Here is a 16,471-nt window from a genome sequence, read left to right on the forward strand (position 1 = left end):
AGCTCCCTGGTTGGCTCACTGGTGGTTATTAGTTAGTATTATTATTATTGAAAAGGTAAGATGAATCAGATTTCCTAAGCTTCTTTCACATGCAGCACAGTAACTGTAATTAAAAAAAAATCTTACCTCAAAATTATACATAACTACTGTTTTTTTTAATTCTAGGTAGGAACAGGGCATACCAGAGAAAGAACAAGTAATAATAATAATAATAATAATAACAATAATAATAATAATAATTAAGATATATAAATAATGGTACAATAGTGCATGGAATAAAAGTCATTTGCCTTCATTAAGAAAGTCCCAAAGAGAAGACCAAGTGCACCAGAACATCTTATCTTATCTTCATTAAGAAAGTCCCATAAGTGTACCAGAACATCTTATCTTATCTTATTACAATTGGAGACATGGTAAAAGTCTTTCCAATAATCTTTTGTATAATTCTGTGAATCTCTTTCCAGTAGTTCTTAATCTTTTCACAATCCCAAAATGTATGAATCACAGTACCAGTGGCTGCTTTACACTTAAAACATAACTGAGAGGTGTTGGGGAAAATTTTGTGTTAAATAAGTCCTATGGATAAATATAAAACTTTGTTCATGAGCCGAAATTGAAGCACCCTTTGCAAAAAACAGATGACCACTCCTCCTTACTAAAAGGACACCGAATGTCCTTTTCCCATATCACCCTTAGAGAGTGGAATCATGCTATAATCATGTGTATCATCATGTGTATCATGTTTAATATCTTCTTTTTCAACACATATCTGAACAGCTCTGTGCATCCTTTTTGAGCATGAAGAACTACATGCACATCTCTCCTCAGAAATTGTCACACACAGTCTGTATTGGAGTTAAGCTATTTTAGTCACCAGATTAAAAGAACATTTTCCAATGCTATGGACAGAAATCAGGCTGTATATATAGAGGTATCTGCAGATGACAATCACTCAAGCACTGATACTTATCTTAGTTGAGGACAATACTGTCAGAGTCCCATTACTGTACTCTACTGAGCATGAGAATCACTCAAATTACTGATGCTATTTTCTAAAGAGGATAAGAATCACTCAGGGTCAGATAATGTTCCCAATGGAAGACGAGAGTCACTCAGACTCACCACAGAGCACATGCTGTGTAATGACACAACATTTACTCTGTAGACTAAGGGGAATGTGAATGGTCACCACTTCACAGATGACACTCTTCTTAGTGCCACCCAGGAGGTGGCCATAGAGCGTGTTGAATGGCATTTAATGGAAGAAGGTGCCTCTTGGCCAGTTCATGCCTGTTCAGTCACGTCCTTTACCCATGTCAACACAAACAACAGGCCACATGTCTGCTCTTTTAGTCAGTGGTGAAGACAGATAAATCAATACAAAAGTTACCATCAAGCAGGGTGCATGCCATTGGATTTTTAAGTGCTTCTTTTCATCTTGAATCCATTTCTTCCACTTCTTGGCAAGACAACAATGGGAAAGACAATAAGCATGAAGTAGCGATGGCCTTTTATTGGCTTCACACATGAGCTCACAAGATGACAACTTTACTGTTAGTACACGGCTAGGAAATAGGAAAACGTCACTATCCCTAAGGAAACCATACTTGTTGGCTTGAATGTATGAAAAATTTGTAATGAAAAACCCTAACACTTTCAGTTAAGCCTTGTTTTGAGCTAACTAGATCACTACCATCAGCCCTAAAGTCACATACAGACCCATGGAGAACTCAATCTCACAATGTAGGCATAGCATAGTAGACATAGAAATTGCTTCTTATTTGCCAATTTCTCGTCAGATTTAACAAAAAAAACCTTTATACCTGGCAATTAGAACTAGTGTGTGCAAGTGTGATTTTTCCTTTTCTTCTAATCCTTGTAAAACTTTGTTTTAAAGAGTCTTAAAGAGTTTAAACAGAGATGTTTCTGACATTTTATCATTTCAAAGAGGACAACATTTAATGCCATACAACAAGGAAGCAGCAATGCAAGGCTTCAGTTATTAGGAAAACTGCTTAAACATTTTTTTAAAACTGACTTTTTTTTTATTTCCTTGTATTAGCACAGTGATACTGCATTAATGTACACCCTAATACTCAACAGCTAAGCACTTGGCATTAATGTCTGTAATTAGGTATTATACAGCAAATTGTCATACATTTTTATTATTACAATATAGGATGTGATTGCCCAATTCTGTCCAAACTTTGGCCTTTCCAAGGCGTTTTAAAAACTGCACTGAAAAAAATATTGGAGTGTAATTTACTCAAGAAAAGTGTGGTAACAATTTTCACACAAAAAATCTTAGTAAATTTAACTAAGCATATTTTAAAGTTTACATAGCACCAAGGATTATTCTCATAGAAAAGTAAATTTCACTAGTAGCTTTCTTTTTTATAAGTAATTTGTTCTCAAAGTTGAGTTAAAACAAATTACATAAACTTCAAAACTGCATAAAGTACATCATTACTGCTTAATGGTTCCCACTAATGTTAGCACTAAAATGCACTTACATCAGGATTCTTTAAGGCTAAATTGGTAGAATACCTCATGGTTATTTAACCAACTGCTCTGTACACACAAACACACCGTACACCTGACTGTGAAACACAAAGAGGGTGAACCAAGAACTCTTCCAAAACACTTGACTTTTCAAAATATTTCATAATACACTAGCCTTAGGCCTTAAAGCCAACACAAAACAAGAAATATTGAAAACAAGCCATCTATAAAGCTCAAAATTCAATCAGTTTAACTTTCCGTGAACACGTACACCGATCAGCCATAACATTAAAACCACCTGCCTAAAATTGTGTCTCTTGAGGCACGGACTCCACAAGACCTCTGAAGGTGTGCTGTGGTATCTGGCACCAAGACATTAGCAGCAGATCCTTTAAGTCCTGTAAGTTGCGAGGTGGGGCCTCTATGGGTCAGACTTGTTTGTCCAGCACATTCCACAGATGCTTGAGCAGATTGAGATCTGGGGAATTTGGAGATCAGGGTCAGCATGGGCACTCATGACCCTGTCGCCAGTTCACTTGTTGTCCTTCTTTTGACCACTTTTGGTAGGTACTAACAACGGCATACCAGAAACACCCTAAAAGACCTGCTGTTTTGGAGATCTGGTCTCTGACCCAGTCATCTAGCCATCACAATTTGGCCCTTGTGAAAGTCACTCAGATTCTTACACTTGCCCATTTTTCCTGACTGTTCATTTGCTGCCTAATTTATCCCACCACTAGACCTTTGACAGGTGCCATTGTAACAAGATAATCAATGTTATTCACTTCACCAGTCAGTGGTTTTAATGTTATGGCTGATCAGCGTATGAACAAATATGAGTTCAGAAACCACGCCCCCCTTTAGTATGCAATCAGTTCAAGTAAACGTTAATTTTTTTTTTTTTCCAGTTTTGTGAACACTTGTCAAATAATATTAAATTTAACACAGTAAGTAAAATATATACTTTGGATTTTAGCCACATATTTAAGTGAATTAATTTAGTACAGAACTTAAAGCATTTAAGAAATTCTAATAAGTTGTTGTTTTGTGTAAAAATCACATAAAATTGTCATATTTACTGAATCACTGAATTTTTTTTTTCAGTGTAGAAACCAATTTTACAATTACAAATACACCATTTTAATTTTACGATTAAAAATATTTTCACACTATCAACTTTTAGGACTGAAAATATCTTAAAACATTAAATAATCTTTGTGGTAATAGAACTGTGCCAATTCCTTGATCATGATTTGAAAGTGTTTTCAGGAATCATGAGGTGGATTTAAACCCTTTCCAGAACTGCAACAATAGAGGTAAAAGGAATCTGTTACAGGAAGCAGACTGGCACTAAAGCAAATGTCTTTCTGACCTGAATATTTCATTGTGCTGGTGTCCATGAAATATTAATATCATACCAAGTTTGAGATTCCTCCTAGTCATTTCATGCTTCTTGCATCTGAATTGTATCCTGATAAGATTATAACCAAATGCATTTACACTTGTAGTCAAATTAGTCTCTGGTTAAACATATTGAAATCTGATTGCTGTCTCATTATTAATATGCAAATCATAACACTATGAACACTAACTTCCTGTGTTTTACTTTCAGTTGCTACAGACAAAAGGTTTTATTCACATCATAAAAAATAAAAAGAAATACACATACTATACACAAATATACAAAAGTTTATCTCTCAGTTTAACAACTGCCTCCTTAAATATTAGTCTAGTTATCTGTGTTAAGACAAGACCTCCTTAAATACTGAGAACTAAGTCTAGCCATCTGTGTTACTGGGCAGGTTAAGTTTATTTTGAGAATAAGGAAGTAGAATAAAGAGAATGAAGAATACACAAAGGAGATCATCCTCCTGTCTTTACCCCTGTGTTTCTCAGTTATATTTGGTAGTTTGATGAGTTTCTCTCTAAAATAATGAGAATAAATTATGCATGTAAGTGCTAAGATTTTGTGAGATTCATGAAATGCAGAAGTGATGGAGGTACAATAGAGAATTAAAGTGTTGCCATGATTTTTTTTTTTTTTTAATCTTGTCCTCAATGATGCCTGGGGGTTTCTGCATGCTGGTTTCTTGATTGCTCACACACTGTTTATCTCCTCCGGATTAATGGGCTCCCCATGCTCTGGAATAGAAACAATCACAAACACATTTACAACATGCTGAGAGTATACCAAAAATGTCCTCATTTTATTTACTTTTATTCATTTTTTCATGATACAAATGAAAAGATGAAGAGGAAAACAAGTGTATGGGAAACTTGGCAGATCTTTGGCACCTTTGTCTTCTCTCAGAAATGAGTGTGATGACGTGAAAGGATTCCACATTAACCCCCTCAGCCAGCTTCACCCATCAGTTACACGAAATCACTACAAAACATTGTTTTTTGCTTCTTTTTTCAACACTGTGTGCACCATCTAACTGTGAATGGACAATCTTTATTGTTTTGGAACACATTTTATGGACTGTGAGATAAAAAACACTGGTTTAAATTGTTACTTTGTAAAATCAGGACAAATGTAATGAGAAATATTAAAATAGAATATCATTAGTAATTTGGAACAACATGCACATGCAGCATTTACAGTTCAAATTTCAGTACATCTGAGACAGTTTCCATTTGTGCCCGAGAGAGGGCGATAAAACCTTAGTCATGACTGAACATCCATCTATCCATTCTCTGCACCGCTTTTCCTACACAGGGTCGCAGGGAGCCTGGAGCCTGTTCCAGGGGGCTCAGTGAACAAGGCAGGGGACACCCTGGACAGGGTACCAACCCATCACAGGGCACAATCGCACACACACCCATTCACACACTACGGACAATTTGGAAATGCCAGTCAGGCTATAACACACGTTGCTGGACTGGGGGAGGAAACCAGAGTACCAGGAGGAAACTCCCAAAGCATGGGGAGAATATGCAAACTCCACACACACAGGGCGGAGGCAGGATTCGAACCCCCAACCCTGGAGGTGCGAGACAAAAGTGCAAACCACTAAGCCACTATACCCCCAACAACTGAACATTAATTGGGACTATATGTCACGAATGTACACAAATAGCCCATAACTACCTCTGGCTCAATCCATGTCAACTCACCAGAGGCGTCCTGACTGACCATCTCAGATATGTTTCATACTTTCTGGAAATAATGTCACTGTTCCTAGTAAACAGTGTGCAACATTTCAGGCTTGTATCTGCAATAGTTTGTGAGATATGCTACAGAAAAATTACAAAGTTCCATAAATCATTACTTTTGAACTGTTCATGCCAGATGCATGAACTTTTCAGGGATTACTGTCTAGGATAAGGAGTCTTTAACGTCTAAAATAAAACTACAGTTGCATATTTGCCAGTTCAAGCTGAAACAAATAACAACAACAACAACAACAACAATAATAATAATAATAATAACAAACAAACAAACAAACAAACAAACAAATAAATGTGCATTGGAGCAAATTTGGCCCTCTATATTTCCACACTAAAGTACATATGATATCTTTCAAATTTTCATATCTATTACTCATGTTACAGGTTTTTTTTTGTTGTTTGTTTGTTTGTTTGTTTGTTTTTAGCTACTAGGCATACATCTGAAAGAACTCAAACTTCCTGATCTATGAGGTGTTAAAAATGGGGAAAAAAATAATTTTGTGCCCATGTATGACAAGGTCTACCATAAAAATAATTTTTCACTTTAATTTCCCAAATTATATTTATTAAGGTCTCATCCTTACTACATACTACAAACAGAAATGCAAAATATTGCAATGTCCTGGTCAGTGGACCCTGAATGATAACCCAATCCACTGCAGGGCACTATGCACGCGCGCACACACACACACACACACACACACACACACACACACACACACTGGGGACAATTTAGACTAAACCCTAACCCTAACCCAACTCACCTACCAGCAGGTTTGTGGGTGTGGTAGGAAACCCACGGGGCCACGCCCACAATACATTACTCATAATGATTCCAGCAAATTAAAAGCAAACAATGAAAAAGAAAACATATGGAACATCACTGCTATTCCTTAATCACACCTGTAACTGAAGGACTTTTTAATAATGAAAATGTTAAACAACTCCTTTAAAATATATATATTTTAGATCATTTCTTAAAGCAATTTCAGTCATGGGCAAAGAAGAGTAATCACAGGTCAAAACATTGAACTTTGACCGGTTTAGAGAAAAAAAATAGCAGTGAGTCGTTTGGGAGCCGGAAGAGTCGACTCTGAGCCAAATGATCTCAAATGACTCACTGAAAAGAGCCGAAATACACCTCGCTAGAATGGCACACACATTTTAACTCCAATTTTTTGCTTTTCTATACCTCCTGATGTGTGCATGGAAACACACACACACACACACACACACACACACATACACACACTATCCATACACTATTCTACACCTGTGTTCACACTGCAAAATAAATTTCGAGATTCGAGCAACTTCCTGTTCTTTCGGGTACAGCCTGCAGCCTGCACTAAGCCACGCCCACTCGGTGAGTCACTGGCCTGGTGGGCGTGTCCACTCGACACTTCACAGGATGTTGTGAAAACACAGATGCCATGTTTTGTGCTCAGTTGGGGTAAAGACTACGCCGGGGGCATTTGGTCATTTCAAGACATGAAAACCAGAGAACTATGGAGAGGGATGTGTGCTGTTTAAAAGACATAGAGGACGTGACGTCAGAGTCTGGTGTGCAGATTGAGAGGTAAAAGCACAAACTTAGTGACATTTCAGACGTGAAACTCTAGCTAGGTGGCTATGCTAAGCTGGAGCAGATCAGATCTCCATTATTTACATTTTATACCTGCTATCTAATGCTCGATTATATTGCATTATTGGGGAAAAAAATATTGCATTAGCCCTCACGTTTAGCTACTCATGTGTCACAAATCTCTTAAACTGATTAGTGCAGCTTGCCTGTTTGTTTTCCTTCACTAATGTGAAGCTTCTCATGCTTAAAGGTACAACAGTCAACATTTTTAATTTCTTACTAGTACAAATAATGTGGGAAATTATGTAGAAATGACTAAAAATAATTATTTAATCCATTGTCTCAGAACAAGTGTATTACGTAGCTGGAAAAAAAAAGCAGTTTGGAAGCCTGCCTTCCGGTCCGGAAAGTTTGTTTATCTTTTGTTTGTCCTCTTGTCAGGCTTCTAACTTAGAGTTTTGCTGTAAGTTTTGTGGGCGGAGCTTTGTGTACATGAGTGGAAATGAGGGTGGGGTTAATGACTAAAACAATCATTCAAATCTTATTCATCTCCACTTGTGTAATCTTTAAGTATTACCTAATGCACCTTTAAAAATGTTGATGGGGAAGTTTGTATACTGCACTTGCAAGTTATATTTTAATTGGGAAAATCCTTCGGAGTGTGATTTCTGTTTGTACTCAATTAAATAATCAGAGAGAAGAAAGATTATTATATCAGAATATTAAAATTTTGATTTTATTTTGATTCGTGATTCATCTGATAAGTCACTTAAGTCAGATCTGTCAGAGATAACGGTAATAAAAATGTCCTGTTATTTTGCCCTGCTCTTTACAGAATAGTGCGCTTGTTCACCAGCAGGCCAGAGGTCATATTTGATGCAGGGGAAAGTATACAACTGTTGTCGAGTTGACTAAGCATGTTTGAACACACTCTTTAATGATATTGTGCTCTTAATAATCTTTATGAGCTTTAACTCTAGTCACTATAACCTCCCATATTTACTTTCAGCATGACTTAAATTTGTTGTTAACACTAGAGATTGCTCACTACTATTGTTTCAATCTGCTAATTCATATGAATTTAACATTTTTACAGGACCAAAACCTTGATCGAAGAGATCCGTGCTTTGATCAAGAACAATGAGGCGGAGTATTGCTCTTTCTGGAGGCCTGTGCTCCCATGGGGTGGCGTGTACACGATACGGGCAGGTCAGAAGGCCATCTCTTGCATACCCCTGTACGTTAAAATCAATCTGAAAAACACCTGCACCATCGATGGCTTCCTCATGCTTTTGTACGTCATCCTGCGGGATAATCAGACCTTCCGCCGGGAAGTGGGTTTGTTCTTGGGGAAGCGCTTTGTGGAGCACTTTCTCTATCTGATGGACTCCTACGATTACACCACAGTCAAGATTTTGTGGATCTGGGACAGGATGTCTAAGCGTCAGTACCGCTCCGAGATCCATCAAGCCGCTCTGGAGATCGACCTTTTCGGCAACGAGCATGAGAACTTTACCAAAAATCTGGAGAACCTGATGTCTACCATTCAGGAGAGCTATTGCACCAACTGTTGCTGTCCGTCTCGTTTCCAGGAGCTCCTTCAGAACACCATAAATATCAAGTGAGTGTAGCATTGTAAACCCTGATGAGTGTATGAGTAAACAGATATAATTTTTATATAGTTCAGGCTCAGAAACAGTAAACAAATGCTCATAATACTTCATACTTCATACATCACTTGATCTTTGTGCTGGAGTGTTTAGAGATGATACAGAAGATTTAATCCAAAGGGAATTATTAGTGAGACAGAATGCAATCCAGTGTAATCCATTTAGTAGTTTGAGCAGCTGATGGCAAAACAAGTACCACAAGGCTTAGTTTCCCCAGCTGACCATTAAGAAATACAAGATAATTTTAAGAAGAAAAACTAAACAAGCACGTTCACATTAGAGCTGTTAGCTGCAGGATTTTTTTTTTTATAAAGGCGTTTGAATTTTTGTTACTGGAACAAACAACATTAAAGTATTGAATATAGTCACAGATTTCATTTATAATTTTTTAAATTGTATGATCATTCAAATGGGCTTTTTAAACATCAGTAGTTTAACTACCATGGCTTCTTTCTAAACATGAGATCCCTACCAATAACGCTGCTTTAGTTCTCTGATGGTCTGTACTTCAGTTTTGCTGTTGTGTTCATTGCTCCCCTTGATACCCTGTCTGATGAAAATAAGGCTCAGCTGTCTAGTGCTGATACAAAAAGACTTTAAGGTGGCCTTCTAAAGGTCTGTTTTGGCTCCTCATCATGAACTCAGTCATAATGTTGCTCTGCCCTGCTTTCACTTACACAGTTAGGGTCATAAGTTTACATATGTTTACATGTAATACATTAATACATACATAATTAATAATTTAAAAAAATTAAGAGGGATTATAAAAATTATGTTTTGTTTTTATTTAGTATTGCTCTGAATAAACTATTTCACATAACAGTGAAATAGTCCACAATAGTCCACAAGACACAATAATAACTGAATTTACACAAATTTACAGAATCATTCATTGATTCTCAAGAAGGCAACATGATACATTAAGAGCTGGGGGGTGTAAATTTTTGAGCAGGATGATCAGTGTAAATTGTTATTATTTTGTTTAAAGATCTTTTTTTTTTTTTTTTCATTTAGTACTACCCTTCAGAAACTACATAAGATATTTACATGGGTCCCAGAAAGCAAAATAATAACAATTTACACCAATCACCCTATTCAAAAGTTTACACCCCCCTGGCTGTTAATGTATCATGTTGCCTTCTTGAGTATCAGTGAATGTTTGCACCTTTTGTAATAGTTGTGTTTGATTCCCTCAGTTGTCCTAAGTGTTATCATTTGGTCATATAGCTGCTGTTGGAAAGGGGTCAAATATGCAGAAGATGCTGGAAAAGCAAAGAATGTGCAGGACCTGGAGGATTTTTCTGAAGAACAGTGGGCAGTTTAACTGCTCAGGACAAACAATGGACTCGTGAACAACTATCACAAAACATAAAAACAGTCTTTGATCATCCAGGTAACACACACAGTATTAAGAATCAAGTGTATGTAAACTTTTGAACTGGTTCTTTTGTGTAAATTCAGTTATTATTGTGTCTTGTGGACTATATGGAAACATCTGCTATGTGAAATAGCTTATTCAGGGCAGTACTAATAAAAACAAAATGCAATTTTTATGATCTCGCTTATTTTTGTTTAAAATATTTACATTTCGCAGATTTTGCAAGGCGTATGTAAACTTATGATCGCAACTGTAGAAGATCACTTGTAGTCCGAGTGTAAATGTCAGCACCTTTGCGTATTACAGGAATAAATGTCTAGACTTTAGTGGTTATTGTCGTCCAGCTGCTAGCCCAGATGTCATGGAGGTGCTTAAACTTTAAAAAAAAAAGGATAGTATATGATAACGTATGTAATTTATATATGCAATTTTCTACTGTCAGCAGTAGCATGGGAGATTTGATAAGATTTCCAGTGCCACAGTGGTTTTCTCTGCTAACTTTCTCTCTCCACAGCCCCCCACATGAGCTTCCTGATAGAGATCCTATTCAGTCTGCAGTCGATGAGTTCTTCTGTCCAAAGATAATCCTCTGCCAAGAATATGGGTGAAGTATAATTATTGGTCCGAGATACACTCTTAGAAAAAAAAAATCTAGAACCCTTGTGAAGAATCCTTGTCTATCCAAAGAAAAAAATTTTTTTGTACTTAATCTGTTCATTTCCTGTTAGTACATTATAGTGATTTCTATTTTGCTATTTTGCTGTTGCCTTTGCAGGTGTAAAGGGCTAAGAGAGTTCTCCCAGAGAGAGTTCTGCCACGGTGCTCCTCCCTTCATCATCCTTAACATGCAGATGTGGAAATCAGAGGACCTTTCCTATGTTCCATACCATTTGGCTTTGTCCGATCACAGGTGTTTTTCCTGATTTTCTCCACATCTCATTTCCGCCATATGATTTTTTTTTAATGGTTTAACGTCGTTGCTGAGTTGAACAGTGATTATTTTTGAATGCTACTTTTTGATCCTCATTTAAAAAAAAAAGTTAGTGTAAAACAAAGCACTGTTTAAATGAAAAGCAGCATAAAAGAAGTAGCAAAAGTATTAAAATGCTAAGAAGTACAGTAAAGTATAATATTTATCATTAGTCACAAAACCTTTTTCAGGTATGCGACGTCACACTGCGCTGATCCAGCATACTTTGGAGGCATGACCACTGCTAACTAATCTACTAACAGTCTAGATACAGGTTTTAAATTTGGTCTTGGCCAACAGCTATCGACCACGGAGGGTGAATACAAACACATCTGTGCTATCTACCCTCTTCCGCATACCCAAGCTCACAACTGGCTAGTGTCGCTGTGATTGACAGGGGAGAGAGTATTCCATCCCTCCCACTCAGAGAGCACCACCAGTTTAGCCCTCTTGGACTCCTGGCGGTGAATGGCTATGGCATCAATATTCGAACTCGTAATTTCTGGCCAAAGTCAAGCCATTTCTTTCGTTTAATGACTTTGAGAGGGTGATTTGTGTCCTCACACTTGGATTATTGTAAATCTTTGTCACAATTGCAAATGGTTCAGAATGCTGGAATGGTCTACCCCTGCATAATAGAACAGCTCCGAATCTGATATCTTTTAAATCTCAATTAAAAACTTATCTTTTCACCAAGGCTTTTAATTAACTATGTTTGTTCTCGTTGTATTTTATTTTGTTTAGGCTGTTTTATTCTTTTTTTTTTGTACAGCACACTGATCGACAGTTTACTGTTTTTAATTGTGCTCTATAAATAAATTGTCATTGTCGTAATCTCCGGACAGTTGGGCGATTTGGACAGTCGTAATCTCCGGACAGATTTCTTTTCTATTGCCCTATTTTGTGAGACCATCATGATATTCATATTAAAAATTTGTGCAGTTTCTTTACAGTTCTATTTGGCGAAAAAAGAAGGGAGCAATAACCTCTCTGAGGTGATGCAGAGTACACCAAATGGCTTGGGTTTCAGCAGAACCGTTACTTTCTGAAAAATATCAGAGTAGCTCCTGGTAATTTGCTTAATTTGCTTAATTTGCTTCCTATGAATTGGAAGGTGTTTGTTGAATACTTCTCCGTAATTTACTTTAATTACATTTGTGAGAATGTAAAATGTTGTGTCCTGTACTGTCTGTCTCAACTTCAGTCGCGCTACTTATGTTAACACGATTACATAGTTATTTATATTTCCATAGTCCACAACGAATGTGATGAAAGCTTTAACAGATTAGATAAACTGTGTTCATCTAATTGCGTCTGAATGAGCGCATTATCAGCTTCAAAGGTTCATTGCATTTGTTTCCTGAGTTTATTATATATTCTCCTGGTAGTTTCCTGACTATGGATTGACTAATTACATTTTTAGAAATGTTGTTTTCCCTAATGTTGCCTCCCTGAAAGGTTTATTAGTATAATGTTCTGGATGTGTGAGGCTCTCCCATGACATGGTAAATAAAATACACAGTTTATATGCAGTGCCTAAGTGGAGCAGATAATGTGAAGGAGAAGGCGGCCCAGACATTATGGCAGATTAATCCCACAATGCATCACAACGTGATGTTGATTCCCAAGCCCTAGTGTCTGGAACTGTGGTTTTTGGTTCATGATATATGGGTCGTGTGGCAATCCTGCCAATCATGTAGCAGCAGCAATATGCATAAAAACAGTCAGGGCATAGACTGGGCATAGACTCACCCAAACTGGACAGTTGAAGACTGGAAAAAGACCAGGTGATTTTTTTTTTCCTAGTCTTCAACTGTCCAGCTTTGATGAGCCTGTGCCCATGATAGCCTCAGATTCCTGTTCTTGGCTGACAGGACTGGATCCTGATGTGGTCTTCTGCTGATGTAGCGCATCCACCTCTAGGTTTGATGTTTTGTGCGTCCTGAGATGCTTTTCTGCTCACCTCGGTTGTAAAGAGTGATTATATGAGTTACTATATCCTTCCTGGAAGCTCCAACCAATCTGGCCATTCTCCTCTGACCTCTCTTATCATAAAGGCGTTTCCACCCACAGAACTGTCGCTCACGCAATGGTTTTTGTTTTTCGCACCATTCTGTGTGATCTCTAGAGATTGTTGTGTGTGAAAGTCCCAGGAGATCAGCAGTTTCTGAAATACTCATACCAGCCCTTCCGGTACCGACAACAATGCCACGGTTGAAGTCACATGATACTTATTGTGAACATTAACTGAAGCTCTTGACCCGTATCTGCATGATTCTATGCACTGCATTGCTACTGATTAGGTAACTGCAGAAATTAGCAGGTATACATGTGTTCCTCTTATATATTGTGACATTGTCTTAATACTAAAACTATACGAGGGGCGTGGTTAGACGTGTGGCACAGGGAGGCAGATGGCACACTTGAAATAAGCTTTGCCACTCCTACTCTGATCTCAGATCACTTCTCAGAGAGGTTTATTATGCCTAATCAGTTCAAGCAGACTTTTCAATGATATTTAGCCGAGATATATTTTTATTCATCATCGTAGTAACAATGAAACCAACATTGTAATGTCGATATGTTCTCCCCCCCAGGTACTCTCTAGAGGGTGCCACTCTCTTCAACAGGGAGGAACATCACTACTCTGCAGCGTTCCAAATCGACGGGTACTGGATGCACTACGACGGGCTTCGGAGTGACAACTTGATCTTATTGAACAAACCACCGGAGCTGCTGCTTCTGTCCTCCCTGGTGTATGTCCGATCTCATGAAAAATGACACGTGCATCCTTCAGCGCGGACGTGTCCAGTCTTTTCGTTCCAGCCAAGATGCAAGCCACACCTGATGCCACTTGTTTATTCAATTTGTCTCAGCCTTCAAATGAGTTATATCAGGTATGAGTGTTGTTTGGCTGGAATGGAAACTTACAGCTACACTGCAGATAAAACTCTGCGTCAGAATAAGACAGAAGCCTGGAAAGGGTTAAAGCATCATCACAAAGTCTTTGGATTCTCCTCCTTTCCCTCTTTTCTGTGTCCTTGCCTTGTTAATGTAGTCAAGGTAATCCTTGCTGTATATTTAGTCAGTTAACTCACCAATACTTTTATTACGAACATTCTCTATTAAAGACTGCAAATATTTTGTTAGTATTCTGGCTTTTCTGTAATTCTAGGGATAAATTGTAGCTCTTTTTTTTTTTTTTTTACTTTTACAAAATAATGCTTTATACTTTTGTAATAAATGCTATAATTCGGCAAAGCCGAGTTAAACAGCTTCACTTTTTAGGTTGTGCTTGGAATCCAAGAATTTGTAAATGGACTGTAATAGTTCTGGGCCGGTATGGGAAACTGTAAGAACGTTCCTCTATAGAAAAAAAACCCAACAAATCATGCACAAATGTCCGTTTCCTAAAGGCGTGGTTAAAAAAAATGACAGTGAACACAAAGATCCAGTAAATCAGAAGACATTCTGCAATCCAGCGATGCTTTAAAAGCTTCATAGAATCCAGCTATTTTGGTGATGCGAGCAGATGCACACGGCAGCAATGTTTTTAAGTACGTTACTCAGAAACAGCCAGAAGTGTGACCGACTATAGAGCAAGTGACTAATCAACACCAGAAAAAGCTGTTAGTTTGCACAGTGTTATATAACTGATGTCGCAGAAAGTGCCAAATCGACTTCTCAGGAAGCAAGACGAATTTTTTGTCCTCATTATGAAATAACAGTTCTGTGCTGATGTATGTTGTAATATATACTTAATTACGTTTGCTCAGTTTGTGTACGAATTTCACAGACGTTCTGCTTTCCTACAAAATGTTATCACATACTAGCCCTGAATTCGGATGTATCTCTTATTTTTTGTTTGTTTGTTTGTTTGTTGGCAGTAAGGCTTGTGTTTAAATTTTATACTTTTCTTATCATTCTTTCTCATATATCCCTCAAAGCTTAATTAAAGCTTAAATACACGTGTGTGACCCGTACAGTGATAAAATCTGATTAAGTAACAGTTTTAAAAACTAATTCTGGCCTGTATGAGTAATAGTGTGTCAGTTTTTAATTGTTTTTTCTCTAAATTCCAGTACACGATTTGGTTTACATAAAGATGACTATATTTATAATTATTACCTAAATAATTTTGCACTTACTTTTAATAAAAAAATAAAAAAAATTCCTCACTTATTTTGGCTGTATTGTTTTGTTTTGAGAAAAAAAACCCAATGAATGGTGAGTAATCAAACAAGAAAGTAACTTCGTAGAGATGCGTTGTATTCTGGACTAGTGTTTCAACTAGCATTAGCACGGTCTCCATTACTTGACCGTGTTGGATTTCTCAATATGACGTTGAACGTCGCTGGAAAACAGTGAGCGAGAAAAACTTGTCTTTTGTCTTTAAGGAGTTAGCACCCAACCCTGATGGTTATGTTTGAGATTGTTGAAATTAAACTCCACTGCATTGCATAACTGTGCTAGCAATGTCCTCACGTGGTGTCACGCACCTGCTAACTTTTCCCAGGAATAATGAAATACATCAACCTACAAATTCTGGACCTGCTAAGCATATCACAAATATTTTAATATAAACAATACATGTTTAATGAGGGTGGAGTTTCCTTTAAAATCAAAATATCACTCATAATTCTGGATTTGATAGTAGATACTTTGTGGAGCTTTGTTCAATGATGTGTTACTAAAAAAATAAAACAACAATGCACACAGCAGATTGCCTTTCGAAGTAGGCATTTATTTTTCGACTGGGTACAACTGCACCACACAGCTAAATAAACTGGCAGAAATGTGTGTGCTCTCTCTCTCTCTCTCTCTCTTTCTCTTTCTCAGTGCTTGCTAAACTGAAAAATAAATACTGCATCTATTGATTAAGGTTTATCTTTTTACTTCCAGTAACAATCCACAGGTACATTTAAGAAAAAAAAAATCAATATAATCACCCCACTTCAGACAATAGCCAAACACCCATGGAAATTTTTTTTTTTTTTTTTTTTTTTAAATCAAAAAAAAAAAAAAAAGAAAGAAAGAAACCAGGTGGTTGACATTGACATCAGTTTCACACAACACTCTTTAGACATTGGGATCAACTCCAAAACACACACACCTTTGATTTCGTCCAGCTATCCCTCATAAAACAAGCACTTTGGTGAGAGTGGTGACAAGACAGGAGTTAAGAACAAGAACGA

At 37.3% G+C, this 16,471-nt stretch overlaps 1 protein-coding gene across 1 annotated transcript; it reads left to right on the forward strand.

Moving 5' to 3' along the window:
* Window positions 1–7,059: 7,059 nt before the first annotated feature.
* Window positions 7,060–16,279, forward strand: c10h14orf28 (chromosome 10 C14orf28 homolog). Its single transcript, XM_026926912.3, has 5 exons — window positions 7,060–7,252; window positions 8,355–8,879; window positions 10,821–10,910; window positions 11,082–11,216; window positions 13,874–16,279. The coding sequence occupies exons 1-5, from the start codon at window positions 7,182–7,184 to the stop codon at window positions 14,055–14,057; spliced, it is 1,005 nt and encodes a 334-aa protein (XP_026782713.1). The 5' UTR covers window positions 7,060–7,181; the 3' UTR covers window positions 14,058–16,279.
* Window positions 16,280–16,471: the final 192 nt, after the last annotated feature.

The sequence above is a fragment of the Pangasianodon hypophthalmus genome, chromosome 10, assembly GCF_027358585.1.
Source record: "Pangasianodon hypophthalmus isolate fPanHyp1 chromosome 10, fPanHyp1.pri, whole genome shotgun sequence".
Lineage (NCBI taxonomy): Eukaryota > Metazoa > Chordata > Actinopteri > Siluriformes > Pangasiidae > Pangasianodon > Pangasianodon hypophthalmus.